The sequence below is a fragment of the Chanodichthys erythropterus genome, chromosome 1 (assembly GCF_024489055.1).
Source record: "Chanodichthys erythropterus isolate Z2021 chromosome 1, ASM2448905v1, whole genome shotgun sequence".
NCBI classification, from domain to species: Eukaryota; Metazoa; Chordata; class Actinopteri; order Cypriniformes; family Xenocyprididae; genus Chanodichthys; species Chanodichthys erythropterus.
Window position 1 is genome coordinate 11,172,327 of NC_090221.1, and position 24,099 is coordinate 11,196,425.

At 37.5% G+C, this 24,099-nt stretch overlaps 1 protein-coding gene across 2 annotated transcripts in view; it reads right to left on the minus strand.

The window, feature by feature from the left end:
- Nucleotides 1-19,252, minus strand: part of pdgfc (platelet derived growth factor c) — a 58,309-nt gene extending 39,057 nt beyond the window's left edge. Inside the window, exons 1-2 of one of the 2 annotated variants that reach the window (XM_067378671.1) lie at nucleotides 18,716-19,252; nucleotides 18,546-18,612 (exon numbers count right to left, since the gene is read on the minus strand). In XM_067378671.1, coding sequence (XP_067234772.1) covers nucleotides 18,546-18,612; nucleotides 18,716-18,718 — 70 coding nt within the window. In that variant the 5' untranslated portion in view covers nucleotides 18,719-19,252. Of the gene's footprint in view, nucleotides 1-18,545 lie in introns of both variants that reach the window. The other variant, XM_067378610.1, reaches the window with a different exon arrangement.
- Between the last annotated feature and the right edge of the window lie 4,847 nt (nucleotides 19,253-24,099).

Genomic DNA, 24,099 nt, shown 5'->3' on the forward strand with positions numbered 1-24,099 from the left:
CACAAAATAGCTCCTCTTAAAGGTTTTTTTCTACCACAGCTGTGCTGGTTCTCTTGTGGAATGGCTTTAGGGCTTTTTGGAATCCCATCTGTGATGTTGGGTGCTGAACGTCCATGCGTGTGTATGTGACTGAGATCTCATAAGCATTACTGCAGTAATGCAACTCTCCCCATCTCCAAACACATTTTAAATTCACTTATGAGTCTTGATTATGGACAGATTGCTGTAGGACCCTCCATGTTGTACTTCTAGCTGTCTTTGAAATCAAGAACATTCCGTGCAAACAGCCCCAAGGAAATTGATGTCTGATGGGCCATTATTTTTCAGAATTTTCTTGAAGGAATAGTTAAAAAACCTGTATGACTTTCTTCTGTGGAACACAAGATATTGTGAGAGATGTCTGTTTTTGTGTCAAAATAAAAGTCAATGTTATCCAAAAATGTTTGGTTACCAACATTCTTCAAATTATATCTTCTTTTGTGTTCCTCAGAAGAAAGTCTTATGGGTTTGGAACTACATGAGGGTAAATTTTCATTTTTGGCTGAACTATCCCTTTGCACATTCCTAATGGTAAAGAGACACAAATTACAATTTTTTTTTTTTTCCCCATTAAGGTAAGATTACCGAGGCATCTCACTAATAAAGAGTACATATGAATCGATTAATTGATAAATTACACAAAAAAAAACACAAGACTAGAGGAAAAATAATTCAATGCTTTTGTATTCACTTGCAAAAATCGTTTGCTTTGACATGAGCACTACAACAGTACTACAGCAGGAGTTTGAGCGTTATAAGCGCTTTTTAGGATAAACAGCAAAGATACAGATCAGGCTTTAAATACCGTATTTACCGTTCATTACCATCACACGTTGAGACATGCAATGCCCAGCTGTTGGTGTATGCTACTGACTTGTTTAACATATGAGATGCAGAGCCAAAGAAAATATATGCATTTCTAGGCAGATAAACAAACCATCAAATCCCTAGTGGTGCAAATACGTAATAGCTCTTAAATACTGAAAGTCTTTACTAAATACAGCCATCAAAATAAGCATCATGTTTCATGAGGGAGGATCAGTCTGCTAAAAGCATTACAAACTTACAATCCAACCCAACTAATGGCTAAACATACACGAAAACACACGTGCACACATATACCGTTCACATTCACTGACTCCTGCTTGCTCAAGCATGCATGCATACCACTGGAAGATGGTCCAGACGTTTACAATGAACCAAGTGAACTTGTCTTGATGGTTGTAGGCTACAAAGTACATTTAAGGGGTGATTTCCTAGTTCCATGAACCTGAAGTTGAGTTTTTTTGTACTCCACACAGATCCAAACTGTAACATTACTTTTGAAATACATCTGCACTGCAGCTATACAGCAAATGTATGTAAATCACATAATGTAAAGCACATTAAAGGTTCCCTAATGTGCTCAGCAGACCTATCGAAAATTATTTAAGACCAATTAAAAACCTATGGACAGAATGATAAAAACTGCTTTTTTACTGTAATGTTTTCCTGAATCTGCTGCTTCAGAATAACCGATAAAAGGGTTTATATAAATAAATAACCTAAACACTTTGTGTCTGATTGCATTTTAACAGCCTACACACACCATTAAGCAGAGTGCCTTGATCTGTCAGACGCTTGCCGCTATAGTGTTGACGGATAACAAAACAAATTCTCAATCATGTGTGACTTATAGATTCCCAAAACACCCCATTAAACTGTAAAAACAACAGGATTACAGGACACAGGACATAAGGAAATGCTAATTCATCAATTTGATGAACACATATATAAAAAAACCCCAAAAAAAACAACAACATTTACACATTGTGGGAACACAACACAGCATTTTCAAAATGTTTGAATTCACGCTTCTGTGTATTAAAGGGATAGTTCACCCAAAAATTACAATTATCCCATGAGTTACTCACTCTCAAGTCGACTAAACCCAATTTAACTTAACCACCATTCAGGTGTATGACTATCTGCATCCAGAAAAAAACAGTCGGAGTTATATTAAAATATATCCTGGCTCTTCCAAGCTTTATAATAGTAGTGAAGGGGGCGTGAGATTTTGAAGTCCAAAAAAAAAGTGAATCAATCCATTATAAAAATAATCCATAAGGCTTCAGGGGGTTAATATTAAAGGCTTTCTGAAGAGAAGCGATGTTTTTTTTGTAAGAAAAATATCCATATTTAAAACTTTGCGCTTCCGTGTTCATCAATACGTCATGGCAGGGGTTACACATTCGCCATAAATCGATATGTACAGCCGTCTCCCAGAAGCTAGTTATTATAGTTTATAAAGTTTTAAATATGGATATTTTTCTCACATAAACCCATCACTTCGCTTCAGAAGGCCTTTATTAACCCCATGGAGCCGTATGGATTACTTTTAAAAAGATGGATGGATGCACTTTTTTTGGGCTTCAAAATCTCACGGCCCCTTCACTACCATTATAAAGCTCGGAAGAGCGAGAAAATTTAATATTACTCAGGTTGTGTTTGTCTGAAAGAAGATAGTCATATACATCTAAAATGGCTTGTGGGTGAGTAAATCATGGGATAATTTTCATCTTTGGGTGTATTATCCCTTTAAGATAAACGATTTATAAATGACAGCAGAACAATTGTATGAACCAGTGATGTTATTTATAAATCCTTAGAATTAAGTACATCGTTGTCATGTAAATGTACCCTTAGACTTTGGCAACTTTTAACTTCTTTATTTAAAACTTACATATGAGCTCAGGTATGTTTAAATTGTTTGCATTACTAAGAAGCATTCTAGATAATCCAAGAATTGCTTTAAATCTCCTTCTAATCTCTTTAATCCCATCTTGACCGTGTTCATCAATCTCAATCAAGTGAAAGGGGCCATGAGAAGTTGAAAGTCGATGATGTTCACTTTTTGATTGTGTAAGATAAAAAAAAATAATAAAAAAAGACATTCTACAAAATACCCTTATTTCTCAAAAGCATCCTGCATGTCGTGATTGAAATATGCAAAACAACTCACTAAACCATCCATGATGACATAAAATAAATACCTTAAAGAGCATTTCAACACAAAACTGCAGCTGGTTTCTGCAAGTGTGGGCATATAAACCAGGTGGTGTATTTATGAGGTGAGCACAAGTGCATTGAAGGGGAATGGAATCGTAACATTTGCCAAATTATCTGAAAGAAGTCACTTTAACAGTTAAATTCCATCATTACTGCCACAGGTGTGGGGACAGAGATGGTCTCTTGAATCGGTGACTGATGCAATGTGAAACATGCACACGCACTCAGCAGTGGCACAGAGATGAATGAGACCCGTCCCTGGCATCTCATTAGCCGGAGGGGCTTCCGGCCTGAATTAGTGCTGTCATTCCGAGGAGCTAATGAGAGGCTTTTGAACAGATGTCCGATGCAAGGGGGGTGAGACAATTTCACTTTCGGTGCTTTAAACCTGATTTATCCCACCTTTTCACACCTCAGTTGTTCTGATGCACCTTTCTGATCAACCACCTTCCCATTAGCCATGAAAAATGAACACGACAGCAAGATAGAGATAGAGGGAGAAAAAAGAAAAGAAAAGCCTAGTCTATTATAAATACACCGACTAAACCTTAGGGTTTGATTCAGTGGATAAACTCATGGAAGTCACCTTTTTGTCAGTACCAGCATGCATTTCACTTATCAATGCCATGGTCCTGCTATGTCACAAGCCAATGAGAATTTAACAGTCCATTAGGGATTGGACATTAAAGTAATGGGCTTCTAAATGCATATGCAACATCCTTCATCCGCTGGGACTGATTATGTAGCACTATCAGATGAAAAAAGACAGCGAGAGTCATTCAAAACCACTAAAAGTCAGCGTATAGGCTCCAGCATGCGTGAAGGAATTAGACTTACGGCACTACAAAGCCAATACGTTAAAAGTTTCAGTGGCAGTCCAAGCGAATTTTCCTGAATCTGGCCTTGCATTCATATCGCTATAAATCACAACTGGAGTCCATCTTAGCTGACAGCCAGGCTGCTGCTGCTGTTCCATCTGTAGGCTGGGAAATAGATCTCCAGTCTCCAGGGAGAACCGAAAGTGCCACGCCTGACACCAGCATCTGTGTTAGTGTGTGAGCGGAGAACCTATTTGTGCTCCGGCAAAAAGCCAGACATTCTCCGAATACTATGCGTTATTGAGTTACACACACTAGGGTGTGCGACTGGCACACTGTCGTATATCAAATCGCAGCATGTGCAAGGAAACATAATGCAATCTGTTCGGCATGGGGGCACTGGTGCTCAGCCAGCGAGTACCGCGACAGGTGTGCTGCAGCTTTTTCCCCCTGATTTCAAATAACATAACGTCCATATTTCATCAGCGAGCATCGTACCGTTGACAGAATAACGATGAAGCTGTTGGATGCCACATTCCAACACATCTGATTATAGTTTCAGAGAAATCAGAAGTTCTGCATGAGCAATAACTAATCAAACACACTGTATTTTTCTTAAATTACATTTCTAAAAATAGACAATGTTAAAGGGATAGCTGACCAAAAATTAAAAGGTTTTGTCATCTTTGACTCACCCTCATATCATATTCTTTTCCATGAAACGCAACATGGTTATTTAGTTGGATGTGCAAGACACTCTTTTCCATATACAATGAAGGTGAAAATAACTGGGTCGGTCTTGGCTGCTTTGGGCCTTCTCATCGCATTCCTGTAGCTCAGTGGTTCTCAACTAGGGGGCCAGGGCCCACTAGGAGGCCTCAGCAAACCTTCAAGATGGCCTCAAAATGAGTTGAAACGATTTAAAATGAGACAAAACTACCAAGAAAAAATAAAACCATTAAGATATTTCTTTTCTCTTGAAGAAGAAACAAGGTTCGCATGGTCTTGAAAGCCCTGAAAATATGAGGTAGCCTAATTTACGATTTATAGTTGTCATGACATTAAATGTCATGTAAATTAAAATCTCCATGGGTATTTTTATAATAAAATATACTTTTTTTTTAATAGTTATGCCATGATCTAAAATATCTTATATGGTAGAAATTGTGAGTAAAAAACATTTTTAAAAATCCTTATCCTTAATTGTTCTTCACTAAATCATGAACAACTAGAAAAGTCTAAGGTGTCCCCTGAATGTGTCTGAAGTTTTAGCTCAAAATACCCCATACATTTTTTTTTTATTAATTTTTTTTAACTGCCTATTTTGGGGCATCATTATAAATGAGCCTATTCAGGGCTGCTGGCCCTTTAATTGCTCGTGCTCTCTGCCCCGGAGCTCGCGCTTGCCTTAAACAACATAAAAAAAGTTCAAACAGCTAATATAACCCTCAAAATGGATCTTTACAAAGTGTTCGTCATGCAGCATGTCTAATCGCGTAAGTAAACTTTAACCACATTTAACAGTACATTAGCAACATGCTAACGAAACATTTAGAAAAACAATTTACAAATATCACTGTTATCATGAATCATGTCAGTTATTATTGCTCCATCTGCCATTTTTCGCTGTTGTTCTTGCTTGCTTACCTAGTCTGATGATTCAGCTGTGCACATCCAGACGTTCTGCCCTTGTCTAATGCCTTTCATAATGTTGGGAACATGGGCTGGCATATGCAAATATTGGGGCGTACACCCCGACTGTTACGTAACAGTCGGTGTTATGTTGAGATTCGCCTGTTCTTCGGAGGTCTTTTAAACAAATTAGATTTATATAAGAAGGAGGAAACAATGGAGTTTGAGACTCACTGTATGTCTTTTCCATGTACTGAACTCTTGTTTAACTATGCCAAGGTAAATTCAATTTTTGAATCAAGGGCACCTTTAATTACTCACCCTTATGTCGTTCAAAACCCGCAAGACCTTCGTTCATCTTCGGAACACAAATTAAGATATTTTTGATGAAATAAAGTCGTTATTATAGTTTTGTATTTGATGCTAAGTTTAGGAATTCTTTTCATTATCTTCTTAGCAACTTCTTACAAATTTGACACCAAGATGGGCAGAGACTATAATAGAGAAGACAGGAAATGATTGAAAGGAGAGCGGTTTTATCAGAAACTAAACTTGAACTTTGGTTGCCAGTACATAAGCACCATCGTGCAACACACTGGACCTTGTGCACTACCCGCAAGGGTATATCTCTGATAGTACAGCATAATCCAAATGTTTCTCTCAGTCATGCCATTTCTCTAAAACAGGTTATATGGTAAAATACTGAAGAAATAGAAATTTATTGTCTGGCTTCGGTGAATCCTCAGTGGCCACTGGATATTTTTCACACCATTCAAAGTGGAGGACTGAGGATTCTCAATCTCTCGAGCAAAACAGTAGCCTGGGGTCAGCAGAGACCTTCTGAGAAAGGCTAACGGAGGTCATGTCACCACAGTAGTGTGGTGTTGACAGCAAAATATTTCCTCATTTAAAATGTCACAGCACAAACACACCGGTCATAATCGCATATCATTTGGCTAATAGAGTATGTCTTGGTGTGTGGGCTGGTGATCATCCAGTGATCCCTTCCCCAGTCAAAAACATGCTGAGGAAACGTGCTGTAATGAGTGAATTTCAGACTCATGTCTCAAATAGGCAGGTTAGCTAAGGTCACAAGACAGGATATTGGTAAATCTTTGCAAAAGACTTTGTACTTGGCTCTTTAGTAATGATTACCATGTTAAAGCCAAGAAAACACCCAGGATAATTATTCTTCCAGATGTAAGATACTGTATGTCGTATAAAACAATGCCTGGATATTAACACAATCTAGAGCCTGGTGTGTTTTTTTTTTTCTTCTTTCTATTAATAATGTTCAAAACAGACTCTCTCCATGAATCAGTCATATAATTTAACATGCTTCCGAGAAAGGTATTTTGAAACAGATTTTGTATGATTTGACTACACCCAAAAAAAAAAAAAATAAAAAAAAAAAAATAATTTGTGAGCTAGTCTTTATTGTGCACACTCACATAAAGTATAAACCCGATTCCTAAAAAGTTGGGACACTGTACAAATTGTGAATAAAAACAGAATGCAATGATGTGGAAGTTTTAAATTTCAATATTTTATTCAGAATACAACATAGATGACATATCAAATTTTAAACTGAGAAAATGTATCATTTTAAGGGAAAAATTAGTCATCTCACAAAAGTTAAGACAAGGCCATGTTTACCACTGTGTGGCATCCCCCCCTTTTTTTTTTATAACAGTCTGCAAACGTCTGGGGACTGAGACGACAAGTTGCTCAAGTTTAGGAATAGGAATGTTGTCCCATTCTTGTCTAATACAGGCTTCTAGATGCTCAGCTGTCTTAGGTCTTTGTCGCATCTTCCTCTTTATGATGCGCCAAATGTTTTCTATGGGTGAAAGATCTGGACTGCAGGCTGGCCATTTCAGTACCTGGATCCTTCTACGCAGCCATGATGTTGTAATGGATGCAGTATGTAGTCTGGCATTGTCATTTAGGAAAATGCAAGGTCTTCCCTGAAAGAGACGACATCTGGATGGGAGCATATGTTGTTCTAGAACTTGGATATACCTTTCAGCATTGATGGTGCCTTTCCAGATGTGTAAGCTGCCCATGCCACATGTACTCATGCAACCCCATACCATCAGAGATGCAGGCTTCTGAACTGAGCGCTGATAACAACTTGGGTTGTCCTTGTCCCCTTTAGTCTGGATGACATGGCGTCCCAGTTTTCCAAAAAGAACTTCAAATTTTGATTCATCTGACCACAGAACAGTTTTCCCAATGTGCCACAGTGCATTTTAAATGAGCCTTGGCCCAGAGGAAACGCCTGCGCTTCTGGATCATGTTTAGATATGGCTTCTTTTTTTACCTATAGAATTTTAGCCGGCAACGGCGAATGGCACGGTGGATTGTGTTCACCGACAATGTTTTCTGGAAGTATTCCTGAGCCCATGTTGTGATTTCCATTACAGTAGCATTCCTGTATGTGATGCAGTACCGTCTAAGGGCCCGAAGATCACGGGCATCCAGTATGGTTTTCCGGCCTTGACCCTTACGCACAGAGATTGTTCCAGATTCTCTGAATCTTTGGATGATATTATGCACTGTAGATGATAACTTCAAACTCTTTGCAATTTTTCTCTGAGAAACTCCTTTCTGATATTGCTCCACTATTTTTTGCAGCAGCATTGGGGGAATTGGTGATCCTCTGCCCATCTTGACTTGTGAGAGACACTGACACTCTGAGAGGCTCTTTTTATACCCAATCATGTTGCCAATTTACCTAATAAGTTGCAAATTGGTCCTCCAGCTGTTCCATATATGTACATTTAACTTTTCCGGCCTTTTATTGCTACCTGTCCCAACTTTTTTTGGAATGTGTAGCTCTCATGCAATCCAAAATAAGCCAATATTTGGCATGACATTTCAAAATGTCTCACCTTCAACATTTGATATATTTTATTCACAATAGAATATAGATAACATAAGTTTATGAGATTTGTAAATTATTGCATTCCTTTTTTTATTCACAACAGTGTCCCAACTTTTTTGGAATCGGGTTTGTATATTTCCATACGTCAAGCAAATTAGTCAAACTAGCAAAAATAAAAATGGGGTTAGAAAACTGAAAGCATGGATACTTATTAATAGGGCCCAATAGACACTCATAACTCTACCTTTAAAGCACAATGCACAGTATCTGAGAAAGAATGTGTGAAGTAGAAGGCTACAAAAAATATTTCTATATATACATATATTGTCACACAGGTAGTAGAGACAAAGCAAGTAAGAACTAAAAAGGGAGGGGGCACTTCCAAAATACCTCTCTGACAGCAAGTGCTGACATCTGCCAAGGTATGTAGACATGCCTTGAAGAGATAGGAACCAAGGTCAAGTCATCACATTTACCTGCTGCCAAAAGTCTAAGGCCTTTGGAATTCGGTTTGCTCTGAAAACAGGCAATATCCAGACAGTTTACGCCTAAGAGCATAGAATTATCTGTTCTGGGCAGAGCTTTAGCCCTCAGAAACAGTTACAGGTTATCCGCTTGTTTCAGCACACAGGATTAAACTCTGGGGGGCACGTTTTTGGTGGGGGTGACTAAACCCAATTTAACTTAACCAGCATTCCACACAAATCCCTTAACTTTCACTATACTGTACAATATTAGAAGGTTTTCGTTACACTATAGTCTCTGAATTAAGTCACTAGCAGCTGTTAAGGGTTGCCTGAGTGCATGACTCTGTTTATTAAAAAGCGCTGATGCATCTGTCTTCAAACTGTCTAGGGGTGACAGGTAGGATGAATTAAAGAAAAGAAAAAAAAGGGAGCAAAGAGTCAAAGTGAGGGATGAGTAAAAGCTTGAGGAAGTGTTGTTGTCAGGCAGTGATTGACATGCATTAATGGCACAAGTTAAGCTGAACCTGAGGCTGCAATGTTCAGCTCCTCCAGTCTAGACAAGTGCAGATAGTCAATAACGTCATGGTCAGTGTCAGTGCTGGAACTTGGCTCTTTAAAGCCTTGTTTTCATACATATACTCTAATGTTTAAAAGCTTGGGGTTAGTAAGGTTTTTGAAAGTTTTTGAAAGAGGTCTTGTGTTCACCAAGGCTGCATTTATTTGATCAAAACAGTAAAAACATACTATTGTGGAAATGTTACAATATAGCGGTTTTATATTTTATTTTTAATACATTTATTTCTGTGATGGCCAAGCTGAACTTTCAGCTGCCATTACTCCAGACTTCAGTGCCACATGATCCTTCAGAAGTCATTTTACTATGCTGATTTGATGCTCTAAAGAACCATTTCTTCTTCTTATCAATGTTGAAAACAGTTGTGTTGCTTAGTATTTTTGTGAAAACCTTGATATATTTTTTAGGATTCTTTGATGAATAGAAAGTTCAAAAGCATTTATCTGAAACAGAATATTTGATTCAGTCAAATTTGTAAAAAAATAAATAAATAAAACCTTACTGACCCAAAACTTTTGAACAGTATACTTATACATTTGCAAGAAAACAGTGATTTAAAAAGAAATCTTTCTGTCTGGAGGAGGGGAAAAAAACCCAACCAGATTTGTGACACCTATTTGTGGTTATGCACATTTGACTGTAGCCAAAACACTATGGTATCATATTTGTTGTCACTGCAATTTGAGATTTACTGCTTTTAAAAGTCAACTCTGTTCAGCATTACAACTAGACTTCCCTGGGGCCATGAAAGCATTAAAACGCACTTCTAGACATTATTTCTTATCACAGCATAAATCATCAAAAATGAGAGGTAAGCAGACAGGAGGAAGCAGCTATGTAGCATAATTAGTCTTTTATACCTGATGCCTATTTTTTTTTTTTTTTTTTTTTTTTTTTTTTTTAGGTCTGACAGTAGAAGCAGGGGACTAAATGCCTTCTACGGTTCCTGTGAATAGATAAATATTTTAAAAGGGGCCATGAATTGAGAAATTACATTTTCCTTGATTTTTTTGACATAAGAGGTCATTGTACTATAAAAATATCCTGTACATTTCAGAAAATGTTGCAACACACAAGTGCGACTAAAAATGTTGTCGTCACTATTGCTCTGTCTGATACAGATTGTTTGATATGTACCAAAGGCCACAGTCAAACTATGAATGGTTGTGATTTGCTTTTCTTTCCTTTGCTTCAACATTTAAGGAGTTAAAGGATTAGTTCACTTTATAATGACATTTTTTTTCATGATTTACTCACCCTCAAGCCATCCTAGGTGTATATGACTTTCTTCTTTCAGACGAATACAATTGGAGTTATATTAATAATCACTCTGAATTAGTAGTTCACTGACAAGCCACGCGATATCGCGTTCATCATCGAAGGCGATTCATCTGCGATATGAACGCGATATTGCGTGGCTTATCAGTGAACTACAGCTCTGTCTATTAAATGCCGCTCCATTTGAAAGCAGGTGATGGCGATTTAGCGGTAATCAGGGAACCGGCTTTACTGACGAAATGCGCGTGACAATCGCATGCTATATATATCGGTCAGCCCTATGTAAAATAACAAGCTTCTGCCACAGCCTTTATTAACCCCCTGGAGCCATGTGGATTACGTTTATGATGGACAGATGCACTTTTTTTTTTAGCTTCTGTGCACTGCCATTATAAAGCTTGGGAGAATCAAGGTGATTATTAATATAACTCAGACTGTATTCGTCTGAAAGAAGAAAGTCATATACACCTAGGATGGCTTGAGGGTGAGTAAATCATAGGGTAGTTTTTATTTTAAAATGAACTAATCCTTGGTTATCGGATTATCGGATACGGAAGAAAGCACATAGAGAATGCTGCTTTGTAATTGTTTCAATCTAAACCATTCAATGTAATTCTGAATAAAAGCTCCAGTGTGAGACATCCTCTGTTTTGTCATCAGTTATTACATTACAACACGTTTCATTTTATTTAAAACGTGACACTGCAAATGACAATGTATACCTTTTCTGACTTTATCGAAAAGGATGAACTAAAAATAGCCTATAAAAATGACAGTGTGACAAACAATGGTACATTTATTCATAATTCGGTTTACATGAAATACCAGAAGTCATCATTTGTCAATTATAACCACGGTTACTCAAAGTACTTAACTTTATTTTCTTTAAAATGTAATTCACGTAAATGTTTCATATTGTTGGCAAATGTTTCAACTATGTAACAAGATATTTTTCAACATTGAAAATTTTCAAAACAATTCCACACGTGTAATGGTGGGGAAGTATAGAAAATTATTTTGATATGCAAAACGGTTACCCAATTATAGCAGCAGTGGGCGTTTACGTCACACCCATCAAAACAGAGTGTTTCAAAGACAGGGTCAAAAACAGGATAGAAAATAGCTTATTACTTCTAAATGTGGATGATTTTTGATGTAAAAATATTGATACCCTTTAAACAAACTAATTCCACTATCTGCTCTAGTCCCACTATCAGCGCTAGCAACACAGAGGTCATGGGTTCATTTCTCAGGGAAGACACAAACTTAAGCACTGTAAACTGTTTTGAATAAAATCATCTACCAAATTAGACTGAATTCTAAGGGCAAAGCAGGGTTAGCAGACCCATTTCTCCTCAGGGTAGATGGACACCACTACTGAGGTCTTGCAATGACCATTTCAGTGCACAAGCCATGGATTTCTTGACCTCATATTTAACTGAAACAAGAGGACATATCATTCACAGGATTATGGGTATTAGGTTGATGATTGCACAGGTGCCAGCACAGAGGACAGAAAGGCCATGAAATTACAGGAGGGGGAAAAAAATGGCTATGACCCAGTTCCACAGAGGAACTCCATTGCCTGGCTGCTGATCCCTTTAAATTTAGGAATATTTAGGTTAGGAATGTACACTCACTGTCCGTCATGACAAACATCAGACAGGCATTGACTTGCTTACTTACCAAATCTGTCGCATTGCTTTTCAAGTGTGCATAAAGCAAAAAACATGGACATCCCATCAATGCAATCTTCTATTCTAGACGTGTTACAGAAGAGACTTACCTTTAAACAAACTGCGCAGCATTGCATAAATAATGTCTTCTACTTCCCAGAGCTCTTTTTTCTCCCTTAAGTCTGAAAGGTTTCAATGAAAAAGCACGGTCCCCATTGAGCTTTTGAAACTCTGGCATTGGCAGGGTACAGTGTGTCGATTGACAACAAACTTCAATGCCTACAGTATTACAGCCAGGAAGGCTTGGTGAAAAAGGACTGGGATAAACTTTTACTTTAACAGGGAGTCATTTGTCTCAGGTGTGTATGCATGTATGTAGCTATGTAGTTTTCTTTTTCATTGGCCTACTGAGTATTCAAAATCCTTTTGGTTTAAGTTTGCCAGTTACTACTCATAGTGTATGCACAATTTACAATTGCAGTATAAACTTGAAATGCCATGGAAACTACTTAACACAACAAGCTAGTAATGTAGAGGTTTGCCAAGCAAGAACACTGCCAGCTGCCACACAGTCTCTGAGCTCTGGGAACCACTTCCTTCTGAAGCCTTTACAACAAAAAGGTAATACCTACAATATGTTGTTCTCCTTTGAGGAATGGATTAAGTATGTAGCTTTAAATTTCAAATTTCATTAATTTATCCACAAGTCCTACCTACAGTATAAATGTACCTCTTTTTGCCCAATACAAAGCAAATAAATGGTGTTCAAAACAGACATTTTTCAAAATATTTCTTTTGGTTTGGAATGACATAAGGGTTATTATAATTTTTAACAATTCTATTATTTCAGCTAGTTGCCATGGCCAAATTTCCCATTTTCATTTTAACTTTATGCACTAAAATAACAAACGAAAAATAACAATAACTATATGGACATAAAAAAATAAATAAAAATGACAAAAGAACAAAATGACTGAAACCAACTAAAAAAATTAAAATATTAATAAAAATGAATAGTATCTCGATACTAAAATAACACTATGAGGGTGAGTAAATCACGACAGAATTTTCGATTTTGGATGAAAATGCTGGGTTGTTTCAACCCAAGTTAGGGTCAAAAATGGACAAACCCAACTATTGGGTTAAATTTTTAAATGCATTTTTTAACCCAACGGTTGGGTTTGTCCATATTTGACCCAAATTTGGGTTGAAACAACCCAGCATTTTTTAGAGTATACACTAAAAAATGCTGGGTTAAAAACAACCCAAGTTGGGTTAAATGTTTGCCCAACCTGCTGGGTAGTTTTATTTAACAAATATTATTTAAAAATTACTGTTTTGCTTGCTTAAAATTAACCCAAAGTATGTTGGAAATTAACATTTATTAATATGTTTAATACATGAACATTTATTAATAAGTTTAATTAATTAAATTGCTTAATAAATGTTCACCTTTTGATTATTATTGTTAGGTGTCTGATTTTTAATTTCCAACCTATTTTGGATTCATTTTAAGCCAGCCATATAGTAATTTTTAAACAATAGCTGGTTTAAATAAAACTGCCCAGCACGTTGGGCAAACATTTAACCCATCCGCTGGGTTAAAACAACCAAATTGCTGCGTTTGTCCATTTTGTTTGTCCAGTGTATCTTCAAGCTGCACGAGTATGAAATGCCATAATATACAAAGAAAATTATTGCTAAGTAATTTAACTAAATTTAAACTCTTAACTGTACTGTGATGTGTTGCTTTTGAGCATTCAGGCAATTCTATGCTTTAATCATTACACACCAACTGCTTAGCTGTTGGATATGTGGGGCAGGCTGCATTTCCCAGTTAGCTGGTGGACCACATTAACCCCATTCCTAACTAAGTAATCCAGTAATGCAGAGCCTTGCAAGGCATTCAGTTGTTATTGAGGCTGACTCTCACACATCTCTGCCTGGGATGTCATTGGGGTTACAGCAGATTAATAGTGGATAATCTGGCACCATTAGAACATTGCAGCTGCTTTCTGAACCCACTCCATTGCTATAGATCTGACTTATGGAGACGGCTAAAGATGTGAGCAGCTAACTGGTGCAAGCATTTGTAGTTCTGTCATTATTAGGGTAGGACGCTGTTGCAACAATGGTTAATAAGCAACTACTCACCAGTTCAGGATTCTGTTTAATTCTTTGCTTGAATGACATCTAGTTAATGCTGATAACACTCATATAATAAAGTATATATAGCAATAACATTTAAGACCTATTTTAGACGTTAATAATCTCACACTAAAATCTAAAATGTTAAATTAGTACAGCTAATTATTATAATGTAACACTCTAAAAATTGACATTTAATTATGTCCTCTGACCTGACAAACCACATTTATTGAGAGCAGGCAGCATAGAATGACTAATGAGCCGTTCATATTGAAGGAACGATATCTTTTTAAAACGTTTTTAGAACTGTTAACTTAAAAATAATGATGCTTAAACAGCAAGTCAATGCAAATAAAATAAAAATAAAATGTAACACTTTGTTTAAAGACGATCAAGCAATAAATTAAAAGCAAGTAAAACATTAAAAAGATCGAATAAAAAAAGTGCAGATACTGAAAGAACACCCCCTATGTGAAAGACCCTTAAAGAGGACCTGTAATGCCCCTTTTACAAGATGTAATAGAAGTCTCTGGTGTCCCCAGAATGTGTCTTGAAGTTTCAGCTCAAAATACAGCACAGATCATTTATTATAGCATTTCAAATTTGCCCCATTTGGGTGTGAGCAAAAACAAGCCATTTTTGTGTGTGTCCCTTTAAATGCAAATGAGCTGCCGCTCCCGGTGTTAAAAGATTATCGGTTTCTGAGATTTTCGGTGTGCAAAGGCGGAGCATACATGAATATTCATAAGTTTCCCCAACATGCGCGATTGGATGTGCAACTGAGAATTTTAGTATCTCAGCACATTAGTGGATTATTCCATAAAGGTAACTATATTCTCAGCGTCGCAGCTAACTTATGCCAAAACTACAGTTGTTTACGTAGGTAACAGTTTATAATGTTTTCAGTATGCACGTTTTGTGTAGTTGTCTGTAACTGAATGACAGGTACTTCATATAATAGCAGAACCTTCAGCTATACAAGGAGTGTGAACTAAAACTCTCAGTTGCACATCCAATCGCGCATGTTCGAGAAACTCATGAATATTCACGTGTGCTCCGCCTTCGGAAACCGGAAATCTCAGAAACTGAATATATCGTAACACCGGCTGGTTTCCAGAAGAGGGCGGAGCTTTAACAAATTGCTCAACAACAACAAAGCTGGAGAATCTCACACAGCCAAAATGATGATCGTCAGTAACGGTGTTCAGCCTTACATTGTTCAAACTGAAGTCGGACACTGATGGAGAGACTCAGGAAGAAGTTACAACTTTTAGAATGAAACTGAACGTTTCTGAATGGTTAGTGGATACATTTATGTAGTTGCTGTAGAGTTGATTCAACACATCGACTAGCATGTGCTATCATGTTAATCTTTGTGCAAATCCAGCATTGATTTGACCCTCGTTTGTGAAGCAGTGCGGCGTAAAATGACGGCATGGCAACAACACTCTACTACAACAACTCTTCCTCTTCTCTAAAGAAGCCCAACATGGCCTCGCCCCCTCTGTTGCATGGTCCCGGGGGCCGGTTTTATGTAAATTTTAGAAAGAAGCTTGTTGTAGTCCTTAAAAGAAAATAATCTTTGTTTGCAATGATGTTGTTTATGCTCAAACAACAACATTACTCACTAACTAAAGTTAAAAAAGTGAAATCGTAATCACACCCCTTTAGGTCCATACCAGATTTGACGATAAACTTGATTGTTGTGGATTATTTCCCCCTAATTGAACAACAATATCTATATTGATTTCTACAGCAACTTTTTCTAATTTGATTTACTCATTTACCACAATAATGACTTTGAATATGGCTTACGGAAAACATTGACATACAAGATTAATTTGCAATTTGATTAATCAATTGACAGCCTTGTTGTAACACCCTGAGGATGCCTCCACTGTAACTGGACTAACCTTCAGAACGGTCAGTTATAATGATTCCATGAATCAGCTTTTGAAGGTCAGTGCACATATAGTCACTGGTGTGGACGGAGCACTGGAAACATCTTTCACCATCCTTCCTCAACTTTATCCTCATACTCGCAACAATTCATATGAAAACCATTGAACCAAAAGAACCAAGTGTTCAAAAAAGCCTTTATGATATGGGTGAACAGATCAGTGAACTGTGGGCTGGCAAACTCTATTGAGGTTAACCTGAAAAAGTTGGTCAAGTAGCTTTTTAACCTGACCTTAACCTCACACTGCAGCTGTGAAATAAAACCAGCCTCAGATCAGTGGTGAAGAACTGCCTCAATCAACACCAACCAGAGATGGCTGCAACAGAGCATCTACTGTTTTGGCAATTAAAGAGAGCAAGAGAACAAGACTCTCCGTTCAGAAACCCTTGGCAGAGCACACTACCAATTCACCTCCATTCTTAAGTCACTGGGGAATAAAGGTGGCGTTACAGCTAAAGACCCCTATCAAATGGCAATCACAAGGGTCTTCCCTGGGACACAACTCTGACCTGAGAGGACTAGATATGTGCTGCATCAGATGTGCCAAATCAATTAAGCCTTCCTTTTTTTTAGGCAAAGATGTTAAGATTTTACAGTCTTCTGAGAAGGTTTACATACTTTCATAAACTTCCAAACAAAAAAACGAAGTATATTTTCTATGTGAACATGACTTCCCAGTAGACATGTTCTGCATGTTTCACAGTTTAGAGAAAGAATGATAACACAATGGAAGCTCTGATACTGGGCCCAGAGAAGCCGTTTGAATGCAAGATGTTTCCACTCTGCTTCACCCCTGACACAGTAAGGGGCGCTCCCTCGCCTAAGTCAACACAAGTAGTAGTTTACATTTTGTTAATGGTGCGCAATGGGCGACAGTTTGCCTGTCCCCACCAACGCCTGCTTTAAAACACTGAGCTTATGGTTTCAGAGCAAAATTAAATGGAAACTTTTGCTTTATTTTATTTTTATCATTATGATTTTTTTTTAGTTCACCTGTGAGTTTTGGTAGGATTAAGCAAATTGCATGGCCCCGGGGCACCCCACGCTTCATGAATGGACTCTTTCTGCGATCAGAGAGAAATCCCTCCCAGGGGACCCGGTTACCCCGTGATTTTTTTTCCTCTTAAATACACATACAGATGTGCGTTTCAGGCACATGAAAGCCAAAGGTAACTTCAACTTCCTACTAAGCATATGCTGTGTGAACCCCATAAATTGTGGACATCTATGGCAAGCTGTTTTAACATGTAATCAATTTAACTAACTTTAGTCTTATTTTTGCTACTAATCTGTTATATTAAATATGTAATCCAATAGTATATTTTTCAATTTCACTATTTATTGGATGCTAGTATACGGTTACTTAGTAGGCTACTGTTATTCCATTAGTGACAAGTACTCGTTTAAATAGTCGCTTGACGGGTAGTTATTATTCATAGGATATTAGCATTTGTTACTATGCTAAATTGGTAATAGTCTCTATTGTAACATTATGTTTTCTATGAGAATAAGTGGGTTGGATATCAACTATCACAGGTATGTACTCTAATCATCACTGGATTAGTTTTACTACTACTACTACTACTACTACTACTACTACTACTACTACTACTACTACATTTATTGTCATTGTAAAATACAACGAGATTGCAACTAGTACAGTTGTCAAAAGTACCGACTTCGGTACCAATCGGCCAATCAAAGGTGTTTACATTTTTAAAATTTCGGTACTGAAGTCTGTACTTTTGACAACTCTATAGTACTACTCCAATAATTATGTATTCCAGCTTTGCTAGTACATATATTAGGCACATATGAATAACATTTCTTGTCATATATATATATATATATATATATATATATATATAGACTAGTTAGTTAAGGAATAAATGTTAAAAAGGCTTGCCATGGCCATTCATTGCAAAGGTAAACTCAATGCGTTTAGTTGTAAAGCATTATCAGAAATCTCACACACTCCAACAAGAGAAAAAGATCATGCGATGACTCTCTGAACTTACCATTTTGCTCTTTAGTGCTGGCGTGGTGACTCTTACTGATGTGACTCGATTCCGCCACCGACTCATGCTGATGAAGAGACGATATAAGAATCAAGAGAAGCAATGGAATCATTTGGATTAATGGTGGCTGTCGGTGCTTATAGGCACTTAGTATGTGTTGTTTCAATCACCATGCAGAAATATTGTTCGTGAGACGCGTATCCAACTTTGGACACATCTGTAAGAGGCACGCGTAAAGTAAAGTCCACATAATCCTGAGCGGGCAGAGTTTCTACAGCGAAAACTTCTTTGTGCAAAGTTTCCCGAGAAGCATCTGAGCAAAGAGCATGAACTTAGTGAGCGCACACCTGTTCGCCTATACACGAGTGTTCAAGAGGACGGTTGGAAACGTGCACGGCTGTAAATTAAGATCTGCTTAGACGCGAAACATACTTTTGTCTGTTTGCAAAGTGTTCGACTTTCCCTTGCAAACACAGATAGTCCATCCGAGTAACGCGACCGACTCTGGGTAAAATGCCACTTGTAGCTTTGCGCGTTCAACTTTCTGAAGGAAATGAATGTCTTGAAGTGGCTCCGAGTGTGTGGCGAGCGCAGACGGCCGACTGGCGACACAACAGGTGCTGCACATAAAGTAAAAGTTCCCCGTGGAGGAAACTCCCCGGAGAGGCGGGGACCATTCACAAGCTGCTGCTGGTGCTGCCGCTGCAGTCGCTTGGAGTGAAAGACTATATTTCTCACATTTCCACCGCCACACAAGTATATATACATGTGTGTGTGTGTGTGTGTGTGTGTGTGTGTTTGAGAGAGAGAGAGAGAGAGAGAGAGAGAGAGAGAGAGAGAGAGCGATCATATGGTTATGGGTCGATGAGGCCACGATCGTCATGTCTGTTGATTGTTTAATTGTTCAAAAATACATTAAAAATACAATTAATTAAAAAAAAATATTTTTTTATAATGAACACTTTTTTTTCTTTTTTTTTTTTAGTGGCGCTTAGTCAAAATGATTTATGTGGTGTAACTGTCCAGAGAAAGAAAAATAAATAAAAAAATACATTTAAAGGAAGGCTTGACTAGGAAGTATTTACATACAGTAGTTTATTTTTTTTATTAATTCATTTATTAATTTAATTTTAAAAAGACAACGTTTTGTCACAAACAGTGCCACCAGAGAAGTGAATGATTCAATTAAAGCTGCAGTCTGTAAGTTTTGCCTCTTTGTCGCCATCTCTGTTTGAAACCTGCAACTGCAGTTATATGCAGAATTATCATCTTTACGTGGGTTGTGCATCGACGTAGCTCGTCAGTGTGGATGAATCTAATGTTTGCTGTCAGTCACCACACCGGTGTGTACTTCGAAATCACAGATTCTATGTCTTGGAAGTATGACCAAAATAAGAATTTTCACTGGAATTTTCATCTGAACAAGTAAGTAACATGTCTGCCACTACTGACCAACTGAGAAAAAAAGCATTACAATAAATCGTGCTTCCAATGGCGATTAAATCTAACGATCGCTTAGCTCAAACCGTGCAAATTATTATTATTGTTATACTTTGTTCTCAAATTGTTACTGTTAACAGCATCAGCATTGCGTGACTGTGTATTTAGTGTGTATTAGCGTTATCTGTAGATTTCAATTTCTGTAGCCACTCCGCAGCCTGAAGTCTTTTGCTTTTGACCACGGGTGAATCTCCTGTTGTCACTGATGATTGTCATTTGGACCTTTCTGGATTACAAGTTTAATTATTCCAGCTGCTGTGAGAAAAGGCTATAAATGATCCGTTTCCAGCAGCATCCTCACATGCCATATAGCCTACTAGCTGGGACTCCTTCTTTATGTAAACAGACAGGACGTAATGACGCAAAGATGAACGGCAGAAACCCTCCAGTATCGATTTTATTATAAAACATAATTACAAACGTACCATTGTGATTTGCTCTAAGGTATGGAGATAGATTTAAACACTGGCTGATTATGTACTTGCTCAAAAAAAATATTTTGAATAATTTTTAACCCAAAAAAGTTACGGACTGCAGCTTTAAATATAAGAAAAGACCAAATATGTGTAGATTACTGATTTACAAATGTTAGGATTTATGTGTTAGGATGAAACAGAATATACAGTGTTAAAGAGCTTATAGTTACAGTGTTCACTGCTGAGTTGGTATTGAATAATCAATATTGTGAAAAACAGCCACAGACCCCATGTACGAATATGTGTTTCCTGAGAATAGGGCCTACCTGAGAGAGCTATCAGATTAAAAAAAAAAAAGGTTGATGCAGAACTGGGGAGATCTGTGTTGTTGCTCCTAATTCTGGTTAAATTATACTTGTTTAAAAACAAAGTCAATTATTTTCATGGTTGTTAGTACATCATAGGTCAAAGAACTAGGGGTCAAAGGACAATGTTAACATCGTTCATACTACACACCAGCATGCCTACACAAACTCCACCAAACAGCCGAAAAGTCAGATTGTCATCAAATTCAGTACATAATCTGGAAGTACAAGAATTTGGATGCAGATAAAACATGCATGCATGATTTTTTTCTCAATTAAAATGTAATCTTTTCTCATTTTGTACTATCGGTTGGCCAATTTAAGGTTGTCCTGCAAATGGTCTTGAAGATGCATTAACCATTAGTTCATGACTGCTTCACATGTTTATGGAAAGGCTTCCTGAATGGGTGTGACCATTTGGAACAAGGCCTAACACTATTATTATCACAAGTTGTGGCCTGTGTCGGTCTAAATGTCTAAATCTTTTCATCATTTTGTTTGGCATTTCATCATTGTGAAGTCAGAACAATGCCTAAAGCATCTTAAGGGAAATGCTAAAGACCTCTTAATTTGTCAAAGCTGCAGACAGTGCACCTACTCCCCTTGTGTAAGTTATTTCCTTCTCCCTACTAAAAGCATCAACCTAAGAAGTTCTTTTCATGTGGTTAATCTCATCTCCCTGTTGTCAACGTGTTCCTTAACGTGCCTGTTAGGTGTAGATTTCTATGGCAGACTAAACAATCAAAGAGGGGCACACATTGAAATGATTCTCCCAGACAAATGATGCAATGGCAAAGCAATTCACTTTCAGCCCCAGACCACTACAGAAAGGGGGAAAAAATCTGAGACCAGAAGCATGTGGAAGCTGAAGATCTCAATCTAGCTGACATGATCAGATTTCTAAGATTGTTCATTTATTGTCAGATGGCGATGGAGGTATACATTTCGGTCTTTTGGACAAAGAGACAGAGGCAAAAATTCATTTTGACAGAGTCAGGGCAGCAAAAGCACATAGAGTTACATGGCACAGTAAAAATAATGCTTTGTTTTAGCTTTTTTTTTTTTTATATAGAAGTATTTACCTCAAGGTATGCAGGAAATATTACTCATGGATCTCTCAGTAACAGAAAATGGAAAGGTGCAGTATTTGGTGCTGCCAGACTGGAGGTCATGTGCAGACTATGGGAGAGTATCATATTCCATCCCAAAACCTACAGCAGATGTCAGCACCTCTGCCTGAAAGAATCTCTCCTTCTGTCTGTATATGGGGGAGGGGTTTCAGTAGATTGCTATTTTGCCTTGTTCGAGACACTACAGTGTTTTATGCTTTCATGGTGGTCCTGTGAGTCACTTTGATATTGAATCTATATAAACAGATAAATTACAAACAAGACATATATTTGTGGATTGGATGAAGAGGTCACTATGGTCAATGACTGTCTGGCCAGCAAACACTGAGTTAGCATCTGGCAGTAGCATTAGCAAAAACATAATCTTTCTTTGTTTGCAGTGAGGTCACAGAGGAAACTAAACTAAATCTTCAATCCAGTGCGGTATCCATCATGCAGGATGTGACACATCAGATTGGCCTGGACAGGAAATACATCACCAGTAAAGGACATGACGATGACATGCTGATCATTTTCTGTCAAATTCAGTGTAATTTTATATTATTTATATACTATTATAGTATTTTTAATATTTTGGTTTTAATTTTAGTTTAAGTTTTAGTAAATTTAGTCTTTGTTTTTTAAAAATATATTTCTATTTAATTTTTATTTCAGTTTTAGTCATTTTAGTACTGCAGCTTACTTTTACTAAGACTATAAAATAACACTTGTATTGTTTTGAATGGGAGAAAGTGCAACATGCAATATGGCGGGAGTCCTGTCTTCTAAATAAGAGCCAATCGCCGATTGGTAAAGTCGTCGGCTACGTCTGAAAACTGGAAAATGCCGCCTTCGGAGGACACATTTCAAGGTAGGAAGGCATTAAGGCAGCTAAGGTGTATCCTTAGCTGCCTTTGATATCCCACAATCCTGTGCTTTCCATTCTGTGACAGTTGAGCTAGAAAAATAATTATGGTGTCCGAAAGTTGCGTTTGCTGGCCAGTTTGTGAGTAAATATACATTTTTGACCAACATTTTCCACTTTTGATGTCCTTTCTAGCGAGAAATTACTCCTGTAGAAATTAAATATTTGTTTAGTTCTCACTAAAGCTTGTGCTATACTGCTGTAGATCATTAAACCATTGCGCAATGTACCTAGATTTTCGGACGCAGCCATCGTGTCACTGCAGCGGCCGTTAGATGCTCCGGTTCCTATAGAAACAGTCAGACAGGCACTTCCAGGACTGCGCATGCTTATTAGCTTGATCCAGCCTGAAAAATACCGTTTTTTGTCATGATTTGAGTGTTTAGAAAAAAAAAATTATGAGACAGTTGTTGTCAGATTTCATTGGTGATATCATATAAGAAATTTAATCGAAAACTTGGCAAACAGCTTTGGAGAATTTGATGTTTCCCCATTCAAAGAGATGAGAGAAGCTGCACTTGCATGCCCTAGAGGCGTTTCAAAGATGGCTGCAGAGTGAAATGACTTGTCTTAAGGGACTTTGACTTTTATTTCAGGTAGGCAACATTTCCAATTTTCATTTGTTTATCTTTTAATAGTTATATTTTAATTTATTTCGATTAAATATTTTAATTAACAATGACACATGGTCAAATCACTATGATCTTTGTTACAAAACAACCCAAGGTGGGTTGTAAATGGACAAACCCAGTGATTGGGTTGTTTGAACCCAGCGGTTGGGACCACACTGTTGGAAAGATTTTATAAAGAATGAAGTTGTGTTTGTGCATTACACAGACTGCAAGTGTTTAAAAATGAAAATAGTGACGGCTCTCTTGTCTCTGTGAATACAGTAATAAACGATAGTAACTTTAACCACATTTAACAGTACATTAGCAACATGCTAACGAAACATTTAGAAAGACAATTCACAAATATCACAAAAAATATCATGTAATCATGGATCATGTCCGTTATTATTGCTCCATCTGCCATTTTTCGCTATTGTTCTTGCTTGCTTACCTAGTCTGATGATTCAGCTTTGCACAGCTCCAGACGTTAATACTGCCTGCCCTTGTCTAATGCCTTGATCATGGGCTGGCATATGCAAATATTGGGGTCATACATATTAATGATCCCGACTGTTACGTAACAGTAATCGCAACGTTATGTTGAGATTTGACTGTTTTTCTGAGGTCT